Source organism: Mollisia scopiformis (genome assembly GCF_001500285.1).
Source record: "Mollisia scopiformis unplaced genomic scaffold LY89scaffold_6, whole genome shotgun sequence".
Taxonomy (NCBI): Eukaryota; Fungi; Ascomycota; class Leotiomycetes; order Helotiales; family Mollisiaceae; genus Mollisia; species Mollisia scopiformis.
The window spans coordinates 1,594,274-1,612,500 of NW_017263586.1; the positions used below are offsets into that span (position 1 = coordinate 1,594,274).

General features: G+C 47.5%; 3 protein-coding genes across 3 annotated transcripts; 2 read left to right on the plus strand and 1 right to left on the minus strand.

Moving 5' to 3' along the window:
- Positions 1 to 101: 101 nt before the first annotated feature.
- On the plus strand, positions 102 to 7,815 carry LY89DRAFT_666449 (SpvB-domain-containing protein; the record flags this gene model as incomplete). Its single annotated transcript, XM_018212912.1, has 2 exons — positions 102 to 2,187; positions 2,255 to 7,815. 2 exons carry the CDS (start codon positions 102 to 104, stop codon positions 7,813 to 7,815), a joined length of 7,647 nt encoding a protein of 2,548 aa, XP_018075167.1.
- A 2,473-nt stretch (positions 7,816 to 10,288) lies between these two features.
- LY89DRAFT_546696 (uncharacterized protein) lies at positions 10,289 to 10,846 on the plus strand (the record flags this gene model as incomplete). The annotated part of the gene is made up of 1 exon (XM_018208254.1): positions 10,289 to 10,846. A coding segment is annotated over one exon (558 nt), but the record flags the coding sequence as incomplete, so codon positions are not given.
- A 2,338-nt stretch (positions 10,847 to 13,184) lies between these two features.
- Positions 13,185 to 14,989, minus strand: LY89DRAFT_682480 (Six-hairpin glycosidase). The gene has a single exon (XM_018214520.1). The coding sequence runs from the start codon at positions 14,853 to 14,855 to the stop codon at positions 13,503 to 13,505; it is 1,353 nt and encodes a 450-aa protein (XP_018075169.1). The 5' UTR covers positions 14,856 to 14,989; the 3' UTR covers positions 13,185 to 13,502.
- Between the last annotated feature and the right edge of the window lie 3,238 nt (positions 14,990 to 18,227).

The following is an 18,227-nucleotide window of genomic DNA, read 5'->3' on the forward strand; positions in this document are numbered from 1 at the left end:
GTTCTCTAGTACATGTGATGCGAAGGTTGCAGAGGCTTTATGGACGATTCTTACGGACACTGCCAACAAGGAGACGTACTCACGTCTAGCATTGAGAGAATATGTTGTCTGCCAAAAATACCAACTCACAGCAGCAAGATGGTGGAAATCAAGCCAAGGGCTCGTCCGGCGCTGAGAACCTTCCGTCCATCTCCCTACCACAAGGTGGTGGGTCAATTGGAGGCATGGGAGAAAGGTTCCAAGTGAATGGAGCGAGCGGCACTGGATCTCTGTCGATTCCCATCTCGATATCACCGAGTCGCGATAGCTCTGGCCCTACTTTTAGCCTCAATTACGACTCTGGTAGTGGAAATGGCGCATTTGGGCTCGGCTGGAGCACATCTGTTCCCAGTATTACTCGAAAAACTTCACAGGGTCTCCCAAAGTATCTGGATGAAGAGGAATCAGACGTGTTCCTTCTGAATGGTGCGGAAGACCTGGTCCCACTACTGAGGACTAGAGAGAATGGAGACCTGATATACGACAAGATGACGGGCGATCCTATCGTGTACTTGGAAGAGCGCGACGGCTTCGCCATTCAAAGATACGCCCTTCGCGTGGAATCCTCTTTCACTCGTATTGAGCGATGGACAAAAGTGATCGCACCAGAAGTTGGGCAGATCCATTGGAGGACTATCGGGCCAAACAACACCACCAGCATCTTTGGGCAGAATGAGAATTCGCGGGTGGAGAGTTTCCATGTCAAGGATGGTGAGCCAAAACGACGTATTTTCAGCTGGCTGTTAGCAGAAACCTACGATTCTAGAGGAAACGCGACCACGTATGAGTACAAGGCTGAGGACTCTATCGGTGTATCTGAAATTGAACTGAGCGAGCGCGGCCGAACGGAGCAGGGCCGGACAACCAATAGATATTTGAAGTATATCCGATATGGAAATCGTATTCCAAATCGAGACTCAAATTGGAATGCGTTCTCTGCATTTCAACTAAGCAAGCTAGACTGGCTATTCATTGTCGCATTCGATTACGGAGAACACGACAGGGAACGGCCTAGTCTGGAAGAAGAGGCACCATGGTATTGTCGAAAAGATCCATTTTCAACATACCGGTCTGGGTTTGAAATACGTACATACCGACTGTGCCAACGCATCATCATGTTTCACTGCTTTTCAGAGCATCTAGGCAAGAGGCACTATCCCGTAGCTTCAACAATTTTGTCCTACGATGAGAACCTCACCGCGTCTTACTTGACAAGAGTCCAGCGCTTTGGCCACCTGTTGGATCAGGATGATTGTCACAGCAAGGCGTTCCCTCCGCTTGATTTTGAGTACTCTCGTTTTCCCACCAACGCCGAGCTGAGCAAGCTTATGGTGAAAGAACTTGATCCTCCTAGCTTAGCCAACATCCCTGCAGGTATCGATAGTTCAGTATATCGATGGACTGATTTGGACGGGGAAGGTATTCCAGGAGTGCTTATATCACAAAATAACAGCTGGTTCTACAAACGAAACATGGGAACTTGCAAAAGAAATCCAGAAGCCGAGGAGTCCGAGAAGTCTCCAATACTTGGAGCTCTAGAAACAATTTACTCGGTACCATTTGTTGCACCTTCGGACGAGGCAGCCAATTTCACGGATGTACAAGGTGACGGAATCTTGGACTTGGTGTGGATGGGAACCCCAACCTGGGGCTTTTTCAGCAGGAACACTGATTCCGACGTCGGTTGGAACGGCTTTCAAAATTTCCGATCTGTGCCAAAGATCTCTCCAAATCAAACTTTCAAGAGTATCGATCTTACAGGGAACGGTCTTCCGGACATTTTGATGTTTGAAGAAAGCGACTTTCTGTGGTTCCCTTCCCTGGGTGAATTCGGCTATGGGCATAGCTCGCGGACAACTCCTGACTTGGTTGAGAATCTTCCCCAGCTCCTCTTTGCAGATGCCAAGCATTCCATGTATCTAGCAGACATGTCAGGTGATGGTTTGACGGATATCGTTCGGATCCGGAATGGAGAAGTCTGTTTCTGGCCCAATATTGGCTATGGTCAATTTAGCTCAAGAGTCGAGATGGGCAATGTCTCTTGGTTTGCAGACGATGATGCTTTCAATCCAAAGAATATTCGTCTTATCGACATTGATGGTTCTGGTACCACTGACATCTTGTACGTGGGATCCCATGGAGTGGACAGTAAGCAATTTTCTCCTTCGTTCCGTTCTACTGCCATTTGCAAGTGCGGGGTCCTAATCTTTGGCAGTGTACCTTAACCAATCTGGCAACAGTCTAAGTGCTCGAAAGCGTCTGACCATCTTTCCTTCAATTGATGCCAATAGCAGTATCGATGCAGTCGATCTCTTTGGAAATGGGACTGGTTGCTTAGTATGGTCCACATCCCTACCTGGCAATGCCAATGCATCGATGAAGTATGTCGACTTCACCAACGGCTCCAAGCCTCACCTACTGGTGCGCAAAATCAACAATTGCGGCTTAGAGATATCAATTGACTATGCGCCCTCTACCGAATTTTATCTCAAAGACAAGGAAATGGGCCGAAAATGGCTAACGCGCCTTCCTTTCCCCGTGCATTGCGTGCAGAAAGTTGAAACAGTGGACCATGTCAGTCGTGTTCGATTCATGCAACGCTACGCATATCACCACGGCTATTACGATGGCTACGAAAGAGAGTTTCGAGGTTTTGCAATGGTTGATGAATGGGACACCGAAGAAATAGACTTTGCATCATCAACTACATCAGCAGACAACCTTGACCCTGCTTGGCGTCTTCCACCAACGCATACGAAATCTTGGTACCATACGGGCTCGATTCCCGCTAAATCTAAGCCTCCACTGAATTCTGAATACTTTCAACTTGAGAATTCTTTCTTAGGTCGCAAGAATAATCACACTGGCCCCATTCTTGGTGATTCCATTCTTCCGGAGGTTGAGGATTACAATTCGATCAGAGAATGCTACCGAGCACTAAACGGAACGCTTCTCCGCCAGGAGGTTTATGCAGATGACAAAAGCTCGAAGGCGCATATTCCGTATATGATCTCGGAATTCAGTTCTGAGGTTCGGCTGAGACAGCCACTGGATCTTCATGGGCATGCGCTGGCTGTTGTCAATCCCCGGGAAAGTTTGATCATCAATCTAGAGCGTAGCTTGGATGATCCCCGGCTGCGACACCGTATGACCCTCCAGATTGACCAATGGGGAAATGTACTGAAAAGTGTCGATATCTCTTACGGACGAATCTCTAGCCCATTAGTGGGACATGACGCCGCGGTACAGGAAAGAACGCATCTAACACTCATCGAGAACGATATGACAAACCATGTTGATGAAAGTGACGATTATTTGCTTCCAAGTGTATTCGAAACACAATCGTTCGAAATTCTTGGTTGGCAAAACAATTCAAAATGGTTCCAATTTTCTCAGCTGCGGACCGAAAACTTTGCTGACTTCGAGGAAGTCCCTTTCGAGAACTGGAAATGGGATGCTGTGGGAAAACGAAAGCGACTCTTGAACAGATCACGTATTCAATACCGAAGCAATGACTTGCGAAGGGTATTGCCCCTAGGGTGTATGGAAAGCTTGGCTCTTCCCGGGCAAACATTTTCTTTGAGGCTCACACCTGGGCTTTTGAGTCTATACAATAGAGAAACACCTGATGGTTCAAATGGAGAGCTAATTCCAGATCTTTGTGACACGCTTGCAACCAAGGGGAGATTTGTGGATCTAGATTCTGACGGGAATTGGTGGACTCAATCAGCGACTACCTATTTCTCCGCTGAAGACACAACTCCGGAGGAGGAGCTTTCAGTTGCCAAGACAAACTTTTGGCTCCCACTTCGAACCATGGATCCGTTTGGCAATAGCCACACTGTCGAGTATGACCAATACAATCTGCTTCCCATTGAGACAGTCGACGCTCTCGGGAACAAAGTTCGATGTTCTCATGACTATCGTGTCCTCTTTCCACACTCCATCACTGATCCCAATGGTAACATCTCCAAGCACGTTTTCGATGAGTTGGGCTGTATAACTGCCACTGCTGTGATGGGTAAACCTGGGGAGGACGTTGGCGATTCATTGGATGATTTCAAGCTGGCCAGTGCAAACGATCTTCATCAATTTTTCACGAAACCAGAAGACCAGATTGCAAGGAAGCTGCTTGGAAATGCTACCACACGAACACTCTACAATATCTTGCAATACTGGCTTGAACCGGATCCCGCCCAGAAACTGCCTATAGTAAACGCAACGATATCGCGAGTCACACATGCGAGCCACAGTATCCCCGAGGCTGTCAAAATGCAAATCAGTTTCGCTTACCATGATGGATTCGGTCGCGTATTACAGGTCAAGGCACAATCAGACTCCGCCAAAACAATGGATGAAGTCTGGTTGACAAGCGGATGGAGTATTCTTAATAACAAAGGAGGTCCAGTGAAACAATACGAACCATACCTTGACAGCACCCATAATTTCATTTTTGGCAACGAGGTTGGCGTTTCTTCCACCACAGTTTACGATCCACTTGGCCGTTCGATTGCCGTTCTCTATCCCGATCATACTTTCAGCAAGACCAATTTTGACAACTGGATGACTAAAACGTACGATGCCAACGACACGGTGTTGATGAATCCTAAAAAAGACTCAGACATCGGACATTTTCTTCGGCTGTTGCCAGATTCAGAATGCCTTCCGACGTGGTACGAGAAACGTATAGATGGTAGCATGGGCCGACCAGAACAGCTTGCAGCCATACAATCTGCCTCGCACGCTGATACACCATCGGTCTCCCACTTAGACTCTCTCTCCATGGACTTCCTTGCTATTGATGACAATGGAGCTGAGGGTCTATACGAAACTCGCTCTGAGTGTGATGGACAAGGGCTAGTAAGAAAAGTCGTAGATCCAGAGGGCAGAATCGTCGAGTGCTCCGACTACGACATGTCTGCCACCATCATCCACAAATCGAACATGGAATCAGCTGAAAGATGGGTATTGTTTGACACCTCTGGTGCAACCTTTTTGAGTTGGGACTCTCAGATGCATCGAGTCGAGAATGTGTATGATGCTCTACGGCGGCCTGTCAAATCGATCTTGCAAGCCCCGGAACATGACAGATTGGTAGTAGATTGTATCGTGTATGGAGAAAGTGTCTCAAACGCAGAGGATCACAACCTCCGCGGTCGACCGATCAAGATATGTGACCAGGCTGGTGTCGTTTTCCAAGACGAATATGATTTCAAGGGGAATCTGGTGTGCTCAAAACGGCAAGTCGCAAATGACTACAAGAACTACCTAGACTGGGACAGTGATGTTGCTTTAGAACCGGCGGTGTTCGTATCAACGACTTCTTTCGACGCCCTAAATCGTCCTGTCAAGATAGTGATGCCAGACAACTCCAAGCTGTGGCATCATTACAACAAAACTGGCTTGCTGCAGTCAGTGACTGCTCAAGTCAAAGGGGAGGGGGAAATTGTTACCTTCGTCCGCAATATAGAGTACAATGCCAAAGGGCAGGAGGTTTGCATTGAATTCGGCAACAACACAAAGACTACCAGATCTTACGACCCGTTGACTTTCCAACTGACCAAATTGGTAACCCATCGAAGTTCAAGATCATTCCCGGGTGATTGTACAGAATCTTCCAAACCATCATGGCCAGGCTCCAATCTTCAGAACTTACACTACACACATGACGCTACTGGGAACATAACCTATTTGAAGGATGATTCTCAACAGACCATCTTCTACCAAAACAAGCGTGTGGAGCCAAGCACCGAGTATACGTATGATGCTCTTTCCAGACTTGTCAAAGCTTCTAGTCGTGAACACCAAAGTTCGTCGGACTTTGGAGGAATTTCCAAATACGTCCAGCATCCACAAGATGGTCGAGCGATGAACCGATATGTGGAGACGTATCGTTATGACAAAACTGGAAATATTCAAACGATGCGCCATGAAGGAAGCGGCGAGAATCAGTCATGGACAAGACGCTACGAGTACGCAGAACGAAGCTTACTGCAGCCAGAAAAGTGCAACAACCGTCTCTCATACACGTCCACCGGCTCTGTAACGCAGGAATATAAATACGAAGGGCTCGCTGGACTTCAAGGAAATGCTACAGCTGTCCCTGGTCTCCCAGTCATGAAGTGGGATTACCAAAATCAGCTTCGCATGACGGCCAGACAGAAGGTTAGCAGGGAAGATGGGACGCCAGAAACTACATGGTACGTGTACGACTCTTCCGGTCAACGAGTCCGCAAAGTCGCAGAACGACACGCCGGTCCAGGTGAGGAGCCAACCAAGCTTAAGGAACGTCTCTACGTTGGAACTGAAATCTTTCGACGTTTCAATGGTTGTGAAGAAGTCACTCTGGAGCGAGAAACATTGCATATCGGCTCGAACGCTCTAGTCGAGACAAGGACTATCGGTGAAGAAGCACATACACCTCGCCAGCTCGTCCGATACCAGATTCCGACCACCCTGTCTTCTGTTTCTCTTGAACTGGATGATCAAGCACGCATTTTGACATATGAGGAGTACACTCCTTACGGAAGCACCTCGTATAGTGCAGCTCAATCTAGTCTGGAAGCTCCCAAGCGGTATCGATACACAAGCAAAGAACGTGATGAAGAAAACGGGCTGTATTACTATGGAGCTCGCTACTATTCTCCTGATGTGGCCCGATGGATCAACTGCGATCCGGCAGGTCTGGAAGATGGCTTGGATGTCTACGTCTACGTTGGATGCAATCCGATAAACTTCAACGATCCAGATGGACTGAGTGGCACACCAGAAGATATCAAGAAGAAACTGAAGGAACCGAAACCTAAGGGTAAAGTGGTGAGAAGCGCGAACATGATAATCAATCATTTCACGAGGCTTCCTCCGGGTAGTTTCTTAGGTGCTGAAGGTCGTCCTATCTCTTCCAGCAGCTCCTCTTCCAGTAGTTCTTCTAGTAGTTCTTTCACAAGCAGCAGCTCCAATACCTCTGTCACTGCACCACTTGCCAGCTCAAGCGCTGTGCAGCCGTTCCACTCCTCCGCGTCCTCACCAGCAACCACACCCTATAGCTATAGCGCGCAAAGTTCTTCTGGTTTGACCAGCTCCAGCAGCTCCAGCAACTGGGGTAATTGGGGTAGCGCCAGTAGCTCCAGTAGCAGCTCAAGCTCATCTTCGTCATCATCAAGAGGTTATGATTTGAACGCACGCATCACGCAAGCTTCGAACATGAATGCTACGCGACTTGCCATGGCAACAGCAAATCCACCAGGAAAAAGTCCAGACCAGAGTCACAGAGTTCCTTTGGCATTCAAGGTGCTGACGGACGAAATCGACCGGAACTTGGAGGATAGATCACTAGTAATCGGGATCAACTCGTATCACAACTTAAGAGATATGTCTAGTGACAGACATAGCTGGCTAACTTACCAGGGATATGATGTGATCTGGGAAGCTTTCATTCGGAACGACGGAGACCTAGCTTATCATCTCAACGAGGGAGATGCATTATCGGCCAGGAACAGGATTATGGCTTTCTTGAACCACCTTGAAGGCAGGCTACAGATTACTGACAGCATTTCTCTCATAAAGTATCAATACGAGGACGAGCGAGTTGCAGCTTATGAGAAGATTTATGCTTACAGATTGGACAACTCTAAACCGAAACCAGCCGAAAACGATGAGGCGATCAGGATCAAGGGAGACCGGTGGGCTCTTGGCGTAGAAAAGGCAGCGCAATTGCGAGAGGGTATCCGAATTAAGCATGAATTGAGCATAATACACGACGTCGAAATGCACTAGAAACCCAGCTTAAGCTGTGGTTTCCTTCTGTTCAAGACTGGCAGGATTTCTTGAGACTTCACAGGCGCGAAATTGGCGGCGACGGACTCGCACGAGGGCGATGGTCACGCATTATGGGCGTGAGTACGATTTGTTGAGGTTTCGAAGGAGGAAGGAGCATACTGATGACTACTTACGATTTTGTCATTGGGCTACAGATGTGTCTTCCTTGTCTCTCCTATGCAATATTCTGTTCTTTGGTCGTCACATGACTCGACGATGCACATTCTCTTTCCGTGAAATATATATAATAAATACACTCGTTACAATATCATCGTTCCCGAAAATATACTTGGTTCATCGTACACCAGAACGAAATAAGACAGAAAACGTTACCCTCGCTACCTCACGTGGTTGCCAGGCATTGAATTCCTCCCTTCAAATCTCTTCGTCGGCGCTGCCCGCATCTCCATCGACCCCCACACTCACCCATAGGGCTCGAAACCTCCTGTTTGACCACAATCTCCTCGTGGGATCATGCTCCACGGTTCACCGCAATTATATGATACTCACCGCTGATATTTGTTTGTTCTGGTCAAGGGCGATTCCCCAGTCAGCCGGTGCGGGCCGTTGCTGACAGGTCCGGATCAAAGATGCACCAGATGCACCAGATGGAGCAGATGCCACTCTATCTGCACGTGTGGAGATGGGATGGATTCGATCACACCGCCAGGCACACAACTCTCTGCCTCCTCGTCTCTTGACTCTCTGGGCTCTCCACCGACAATTATTTCCTTGTATGAGGATCTGGAACATCTCCAATCTTCTCTCACGGCTCCGCGTACCCCGTTTCACGCCTGCGGGTTCTACTTCTACTTCTATTCTTGCGCAGCGATGTCTCAGTCTCGACGATTGGTCCAGCGCTGAGCGCGTGGCTCTTGGGTGCACTGCCGAGGATCTGTACCTCATTATTGCCTTTCCTTCTTCCCTTCTGGCGAGTTTCAGCTGAGGTTTGTTGTCACGAGGGGATTGGCGACGTCGAGAATGGCCATCTTCACATGCCAGCGATGGAGGTGGACGGCTATCCTGGAGTCTTTCATGTGTAAATGAAAGGGTCCTCTCTGTTTGGAAGTGGGAAGTATGAGCGCTTGACCTCCTCATATGTCATGCTGCAGTGCGTAAATGCTCTCTCGATATATATTGAGAAGCCCACACCACATCCACATCCCACAGACGACTTTCACACTCAACATTCCCGCCTGTTTCTGGAAGACTCATCCGCCCGCGCCCACCGCTTCTTGTCGGCAGCATCGTCCCAGAGCACCTTCAGTCACCATAGGCTGGGTTTGATGATTCGAGAATCCACCAGGCGACATCGGTCCAAGCCTCGCAATAATTCCAGCGAGACATTCCCCACTCCTGCAGCTGGCCTGCATCGTAAACTGCTGCGGTGCAGCGCCGTGCGTTTGTGGCGGTCAACCACCAAACACATCTAGTCATCGCTGTGCAGGTGCAGCGTGCAGCTGTCAACAGAACCCAAATCAGACAATTTGGTCACTGTGTCGATCTTGCCCCTGGGAAATCGGCATCTCCTCGCAGTAGTTGGGAGTTTTCCTCTTCTCACGGCTTCACGAACATCGTCGATATACTTTTCTACCGACGCTCCAGGAAAAGGCAATTTCGACCCCTCCCTCGCCCTCAACAAGCTTAAAGTTGGTCGTGGACGCTAAGATATCGGGCCTGAGAGTGGGGTTTCCCTCCTTTATCGGTCACTATCGACGGCCAACAACTCCCTAAAGTCTTTAGATTAACATCTCACCCCCCCTAGTCACGACTATTCACAGTGCCTGAGCCGAGAGCACTGAAGTGTCGGTCACGATCACCCTCCCAACATCGTGAGAGATTGGTGACGGGGATACCTTGCCGTCTTGGCGCAGGGTCTCGAATCACTCACTGAGATTCGAATTCCGTCATTGCGTCTTGGGGAACTATTGGGGTACGGCAACGGCACCGTTCTAGCTGGGATACAATAACTTCGTCCATTCCCGCCCCACCACCAATAACTTGACAACGCAGAGCAAATCTCTTTTCTGCAACTTCTCTCGCACACAAAAGAGTTTCGAGATTCCAGCAACATATATGGATCGGTTATGAAGGCAGTGTGTCGGATAGATACAGGATTTCCCGGCGCCAGAAATATTTTCGACAGCACTACCCGCTCCAGTATCGAATCAGCTTTCGAGCTGTCAAAGAACTCAAGATGGTCAACGCATCACAGAACACGAAACACCACCTTTCTCCCTTAAACACTAGTTGGCATAACCGATCCATGTCCAGCATATCTGCCACCTCAGAAGCTGCAACCTTCCATTCGGCCCACGCACATCTTTCAAATATGGAATTACGTCCCATGTCCCAACCACTACATCCACATATCCGTCCCGTATCTCCTCCTAGCAAACCTCTTGCCTCACCAAAGCTCGAATCCATCAAGATGGACCGTCAAGATTCTGGTTACTTCGACTCTCGACAATCTCCATCCTCGTCTCGTCGAACATCAATAGCATCATCTACCCGCCGTCCCCATTCACCCTCCAAATCCAAAAGTCGGAGGACTACAAACGGATCGACACACTCAGCCTCTAGACCATCCACGAAACGGAACTCGAGATCATCAGCTCAGATCAGAACAAGTACATCAGGAGCGAGACCGAATATCCAACAAAGACATACAACCCCATATGCTCAAGTCCCCCACACCCAATACCAATTCTTCCAATTCCCTACGCTCTCGGACCCTGTTCCTGACCCAGACATTGTAACCGCTCCTCAGCCGCCCCCAGCGACGGTGCAATACTGGACTTCGGACTCAACTCGACGTCTCGAGTACGCGGCTATTGATGCGGCATCCAAGGGCGTGAGAGGGTTCTTCATCAAATTGGTACCGGACTGTATCCTCCCCGCGAATTCAAGAAGGACGAGATTCCACTGCGATGATGCGGCGAGTGATGCGGGGAGTGTAAGGAGGTACAGATTAACGTTACCAGCAGAGGAGAAGGGGGTATGCGATAGCAGCGCGCGGGACTGTGGGGTGGGAGGATCAAGAAGAAGTGGAGGGTTGTTGAGAAGGTGGACTTCATCATTTGGAAGGAGAGCTTGAAGGGAGTAATGACACGAAGATACGAGACACGATTCATAGATTGGAAGGAGTGAGCATTTGAGGAGCGTACAGTACAGGTGCATGCATACTTGATACCCGAGATGGACGGCGGTTGGCATACTTGCGTTTTAGGGGAGTTATATACCATTGCTGCTTATATGCATATATGTTTCTTTTGTTTAGATGGTGTTTTGGGTGGAGGGATTTGAGGTTTAGTATCTTAATGCAGATGGAAAACAGGACATGGCTAGGGATAATATGGGTAGAGAGATGAAAGATTGAACAGCGTGGTTGGGAGTGGAGGTAGATAGATGATTAAGATGAGCTACCTAATATGCCGTGTCCCGTTTGTGTGAGGTTACTTCCGCTATAGCTCTCAAGTGGAGTGGGGTAAAGCCACGAGATAGTGTCACTACTTTGTCACGAAGCAAAGGCCTGAGATCTATTCATGACTTGAACACAGCTCCAGACCCTCATCTTCTATAGTAGCGTAAGCATGACTCTAAGTCCTGAAATCCATTCACAACTTTGGTGTACATTGATGTTCTCAACTACTTTCACGACTCACATGACCCCGAGTCCTGAGATTCTAATATATTTTACTCATCATTTCAAGTCCTACCCTGGTTTCACGACTTTTGGAGAGTCTAAAATGTGGAAATTCATTCAGACTTTCTGTAAATAATAATGCTCCAGAGCATGTCGAATTCTTCCATTGTTACTAATTCCTGATATTGAGATCTAATTTCAATGTAAGTACAAGTTCTGAAATTTTGTCACAGATAATGTGGGGAGCTAAGTTCTAAGATTCAGTCCCGACTTAAGTTGAAAGGAAGTACTAAGACCATGTTGCAATTTACAAGTGGCTAAAGTGTTTAGCTGTCAAACTTATTTTTCTTGGTTTGGTACTAGTGTATTTCTCCCTGGGTTCATTTTATTGTTGTTAACCTTAAGTTTTATTTACATCTATGTTCTGTCTTCTGTTTTCTCTCTTTACATCATCTCTAATTAATACTTATCCCAATTCTTTGTAGATATAGAGAGCCCCTGACACCGACAACATCCACCGCCATATGCTGAGAAGACGGGTTACTAGCGAACTTGGAGACCGTTTATAAAAAGCCTCTCACCGCCTTCTTCTCTTTAACCAACAATTAAAATCGTTTTATTAGCATAACTTCATACTGGACCTAGCGCCTGGCTCTTTAATAAAAGTGAATAAATCAAAACCGAACTTCAGCGAAAACAAGAGACTAGCGGAGTTGAAGGTCGTCTATAAAACCCTCACCACCTTCTCCCCTCGAACCAACAAACAACATCGTCCCATCAGCACAGCTTCATACTGGACCTGGCTCCGTGGCTCCGTGGCGCCTGGCTCCTCAACCAAAACTCTCACTAAGAGTGAATAAATTAAATCCAATTTCAGCGAAAAACAGAGTCCAGCGGACCTGGAGACCGTATATAAAAAGCCCCCTCACCGCCTTCTTCCCCGAATTAACAACCAAGATCGTCCCATCAGCACAGCTTCATACTGGGCCTGCCTCCGTAGCGCCTTGCGCCTCCCTAGCTTGAAAGATGATTTTATGTCTGATTTTCTTGCATGAAGTTATCTGGCTGTCCATAATGGTTTGCTGTTGCCACAGTTGTTGAAACGTCGACAGTAGAACAGTAGTTGGCAATAAATAAACAGTCAATAATAGATAAACAATTGACACCAATAATTACTTTCGCTAATCATCCTAGCTGCCAGCTTAATTTTAAACTAATGTGTCCTGCATGTATAAAGACGGACAAACACGAGCATCACAGCTATGTCCTAATGAAAATATAGATATTGCGGCAATAAATGCCCATGGATGAAGCAAGTAGAAGCAGCGTTCAGGATGTAAGTTCAACTTAGAAACGGTGATTATAAGCATTTATGGAATATAAGTATGAGCTTGAAATTATGAGTTTGAGAGCTTCAATTATAAATTATGAGATCTGCGACGTGCAACAAAAATAAAAAGTCTAGTCAGATGAAGATGAAGCTGAACTTACATTTCTAGCTCGGAGCAGGTCACGACGTGAGCACGTGACAGCAGGGAAATGAAAGTACCTACCCCAGCCATCTCTTGAATTTCTCAGCTGAGACTCCGTAATTACCACTCCTAGAGATCTAGAAAAACAATAAGAATGAGTTATAAGTCTTTTCATCAGGGAGCTTAATGAGTAAGGAGCTCGAGAGAGCCTCCTGGTAAGCGCCAACCGTGATTCACTCGGATGTTTTCCCTTCAAACGCATAACAATGACGCTCATCAATGCCAAGCCAAAACAAGAGTGATCGTTCGTATAAGCTTGAAATAGTACACTCCTTTAGTTTCCAGCCACGACCCAGCGCCGAATGATAATTGCCCAGTGTTTCTATAATACCCCTTGTCCATCTAGGAACACCCTTACGCCAAACGCCGTACCCGAGTGTCAACCATGCAGCATGAACACGGGATGAACCTTCCCGCATCAACCAAACACCACAAAACATTAGATCTACAGATCCGACCCAAACATTCTATGACCGACTCGCAATGCCATTTCCGATCTGCGACTGGTACGCAACAGCAGCGACAAGCGAATCCAGAGCTGAGCTCTGCGTACTCGCATTCGCTGGCGTAACGAACGGTCCCGACCAATCCACACTCAACTCATTCGTCGAATCTCGATCTTTCGTCCAGATGCTGTTTGCGTTCGACGCAATAAAGCTCAGATAAGTGGCATCCGGAGCAGCGCCCTGCAGGATTTGCAGGTTCCGCATGAAGATTCCCTTGAATTGGGATCCATCCGCCCCACAATTCGGCTCGCATGGATCATGCAAAACGCCATTGGAATCTCCAAGCGCCTTGATCGCTGCTGTTGCGATGTTCTTTGCTGACGTGAGATAGCTGGAGTTTGGTGATGCTTTGTCGAGTTCTACCAGCGCGCCAAGAACCACGCCTTGGTTGTAGGACCAGACGGTTCCGCCGTTGTTCTTGCACGTGGTGAAGTTGAGACCGTCGTTGATGGTGTTTTGAGAGTTGATCATCCCGGTGCTTTGGAACCATTGCCATTGCTTGGTTGCAATGTTGGTGTAGAATTGTTTTTGGCTTCCCATCCGATTTGCAAGGTGAGCGGCGACTGAGAGGTAGAGCTCGTTGGCAATGGCGTTGACATAGGTGTTCTTCTTGTCCCACCAGATTCCGCCTCCACACTTGGGCTCGGTTCCATTCATCATGTCGTTAAAGATGTCCACAGCGGTAGTGAGATAATCTTGGTTGCCCGTGATATCGTAGGCTTGGATCCAGTTGAGAGCCCACCAGCCCTCGTCATCGTAGTAGCCATTGAGGAATCCTTTGGGGTTGATAGCAGCTTCTACTTCGACATTTGCTGGGACATTGCTACCCATGAATGTCTCCTGGTTGAAATCCGGTGTGATGACCTTGGTCTGTTGAAGATTGTAGTTCTGAGCTGCAACAATTGAGTTCGCCAAGACAGAAGTCACTTGAGACTTGACTTTGGAATCGAGTGCTGCAAGATCTCCGAGCGTTGTGAGTGCATTGGCACTATTCCACCATCCAGTCGTGTCGTAGATACCGGTACTGTTGTCATACCATTTTTGCAGTGTGGTGAAGGTGGCTTCTGCATTTGATGTGTAGTCTGCAGTAGCTACTGTAGACAGCTGGCTCACCGCAACAGAAACAAATAACAACTGACGAAATTTATCATTCATCATTACGAATAATGCCAAGAGAATTTGCTTGCGAGTTCCATTTTCGCTCGCTGGAAGGGACGAGTTGATATAGGAAGAGAGATTGAAACAGAGGCAGTGGGTCAAGTCGCACAGCCCTTCCCCTAGGGAACGAGACTCGAAACCAAGAATGATTGACATGTCGGCGCATGGGCATGCCGGCAAGTGTATGCTAGTCCAAAAGCAAAGACGAACTCATCTCACGTAGTATTCTGCAATTGTTTGAGCGTGAGTGGTGAGGGAGGACTGAGTGCGTGAGTGAGGGAGGAGTGGTGAGGCAGGGTAAAGTTGACAAATGATCATTGGGCCGGAAGCGGAGAAGCTCAATTCCCCGCCATGTTGGCTGACTCGTATTTTGGCTCCCCATGATCCCTTCAACTACTTCCATCGCTCGCCAGAATACATCCTCAAATCCTACGTTACAGAATTATCGAAAGGATTTATGCTGGAAATAGGAATGGCTCGGGAGAAGGAGCCTATTAGCGTGCCTGAATAGAACGTAAGTGGCTGCTTCTTTGCTGATGATCTTCTCTTAAGGCTACTGCTGACCGTCTCCAGCCACGCATGCGCCTTCTTGTGCCCTGTTGCCCAGCACTAATGGCCCTATGGATATTACTTGCGATCTTTATTCCGACGCAGATCTTGACCTTCTCGTCTTTCTACAGCAGAATGCGACTTCGAACTTAGGACGACAGGTCTTGACGATCTTCATGCTTTACTAAGAACCGACTTCTTTTTCTTTCGACGCACATATCCACGGCAATTAGGCATTCAATCGGCTGAGGATCCGGTAAACAAGTACCGGACCTTCGCCATCGAATCTCTCAAGTAATATCTTGCTCATATGCATCTCTGTTGACCTTTCTATTGGGAACCAAAGCTGCAAGCTGTCATCTCCTTTCCAAGTCATAATCTCATGATCAATTAGTGCTGCAACTCGGATATACTTGTCGCGAGGTATTGTTTTCATATGCTGGATTATGCCAATTCAGGCAAAGATCACACCCATTTTCGGATTGATCACCTCAAGCGAGGTCAGTTAACGTCCTGCACCTTTGGTGGGGTAGTGGGGAGCATGCAATACCGAAGCATGTACCGCGGATCATTCAGTCTTACATCGTGATCATGGCATCTACGTCTTGAATATCTATTATGGCTTTGAAGATCTGTTGTGTTGTGCAGAAATCATCTCATGACATCTGAGGGTTTGCATCTAATGGTCAAGTTCATGCCAATCTTGGTGCGCATCACTCATATTGCATTAGCGGTTCACAAAATGATGTCTTTACTCGAACTTTCTACTTTTTTTCTCCTTAGAAAATACCCCATCCTCATCCACCAGTTGATCATTTTGGATCACGTGTTTACTTATTATTGCCATCTTTGTGGGTGTCAACGCATGTCCTGCCAATATCTTGGAGTTCGTGCTAAAAGTTTTTCTTGCCCTGACTTTCGGGTCGGCACAGACTGCCAGCTTCGTGTACCTGTTTTGGAGATGGGATGAGTTCGGCTTGGCACGATGCCGATAACAAACTGACACAGAGCAAAAACATGCTTTGACCTTCTGCATCCGAGCGCAGCCTTGATATGGAACTCTTGGTCCCAACTCGGGAAAGTTTTTCCGTTGTGTTCCGATCTTGCCGTTCTTCTTGAAGCATATTTGTATTCGGATTGGTATCAAGTACGCGTATTCGTTGTTGATACACCTCGCTTCTCCTGTCAGACTTCAACATCTTACATTTTAGGAAAGGAAGAGGAATCTCTGTCTACAGTGTCTATTACTTTAAACTGCACACAAAATGTTCTGCGATTTTGGTATAAAGTCTATCTGAAGATTTTTGTTCATGAATCTCGGAGTTTGTGCGGTTCGGCAATTTGCGAACGACGACGGTGCATTTTTCTGTTCTATGGCAAGCGCTGTCCAGCATCACCTCGCACAGTGTATGCAATACGAATTGAATTTTTATCCTGAGCAATGAAATATGGTATCTAAAGATCGCCATCATCTTTATTTCTTTCATTTCTTGTTCAATACGTGTATTTAAGCAGTCAGGTGACAGAAGCCATGTCAAATTACCAAACATTAACTCTCTCTCCCGAGAGCCTCAACGCCATCTGTGATCCTGATATCACCTTGAGCAGACATGAGACGTAGATCCGTTCAACTCCTCAAGTCTGACGAGCTTCGTCTTCTACGGTCTTCTCGTTGAAGTCGCCTGGGACAACGACACAAGTACAATCCAAACGCATCTGACGTCCAAACTGCAAGGCCAAGGCACCACCATCGCCCAAGTCTTCATGAATCCAACGTTCAAACGGTGCCAAACCGTAGCTTTGACTGTTCATTGTGTTCGCGATAGGTGCATGGCATGGGCATGTTGTGGTTTGTGTGTTGCTCCTCAGCGGTGGCGAGAAGTCTTGATAATGATGGACACTCTCATCAGGATGAGTCTGAATCCAAGCCGACACAGAGATCAAATCAGTATATGCGTAAGCCGATGCATCATAGGTCTCTGTGGTGTTGCTTTGAGATGTGTTCGAAGTGGAGGTTGAGGTATGGGAGACGTAGCTGGGGCGCGAGGTTGGTGCCTGCTCAGCTCTATGTTTGGAGGAGGAGGAGGAGAGTTGTTTTTGCCTCTTGCGAGAAGAGGGAGCGGAGGTTGAGGGTTGTCTTGGATGCTTCAAGACGATCGAAGAGTGGCCTGAGCTTCTTTTGGGGTCATGGTTGCTGTCTTTTCTGTCAAGAGAAAGACATAAGTATGTGGACAATGCCTAAGAGGAGCATAAAATACGACTCACACTGCTTTGTTTCGAGAAGACATCTTGGAAGCCGAGTTGAAAGGGAAGGACCAAAGTGGAGAACTTCAGGTGGAGAGTCAGCGTACTTGAAGCGATCAAGGTAGGTGTATGCTTGAGGTCAGATGCTGTGAAAACTCGAGGGCGGTCGGAGAGATTGTGAAGTCTTATATACCTATATCACTCTCACAGAGTGCGGTGGGCAAGAGCACCATAAGTGTAACATCTGGCGGAGGATCTAGTGGGTAGAATAGTTGTAGTCAAGGGAAACTGACGCCCAACTTCAACGGCTCGATCGATCGAATGCAACACCGAGTTCCTTTTACAAGCAAGATGGACGAGTTGTCGTGTCCCGTGTGGTCAGCTTCATTGAAAAGACCCAGCAAAGGAATTGATTGCAGGGGTCAACAATCGTCGGTGTGTTGGACAACGATGCAATATTAGCAGGCTCCGTTGAACAGTGCTCTTATCTGGACCCATCTTGAGATGATTCGAAAGTCTGATTGGGTAAATGACTTTTGTCTCGCTTGGTCTTGGGGTATTTCCCGCTCTCGACAGACCTCACTCAAGGATGCTGACTCTATACACGGCAAATGATACATTAATGAGAGTTTTTGGTTGCTTCCGAGAAGTTCTCAATCCATGGTATGCAGCCTGGAAATTCCAAGTGGAGTCATTATCAAGTTGGACGGGCTGCTCGGTCGTACGTACAATATA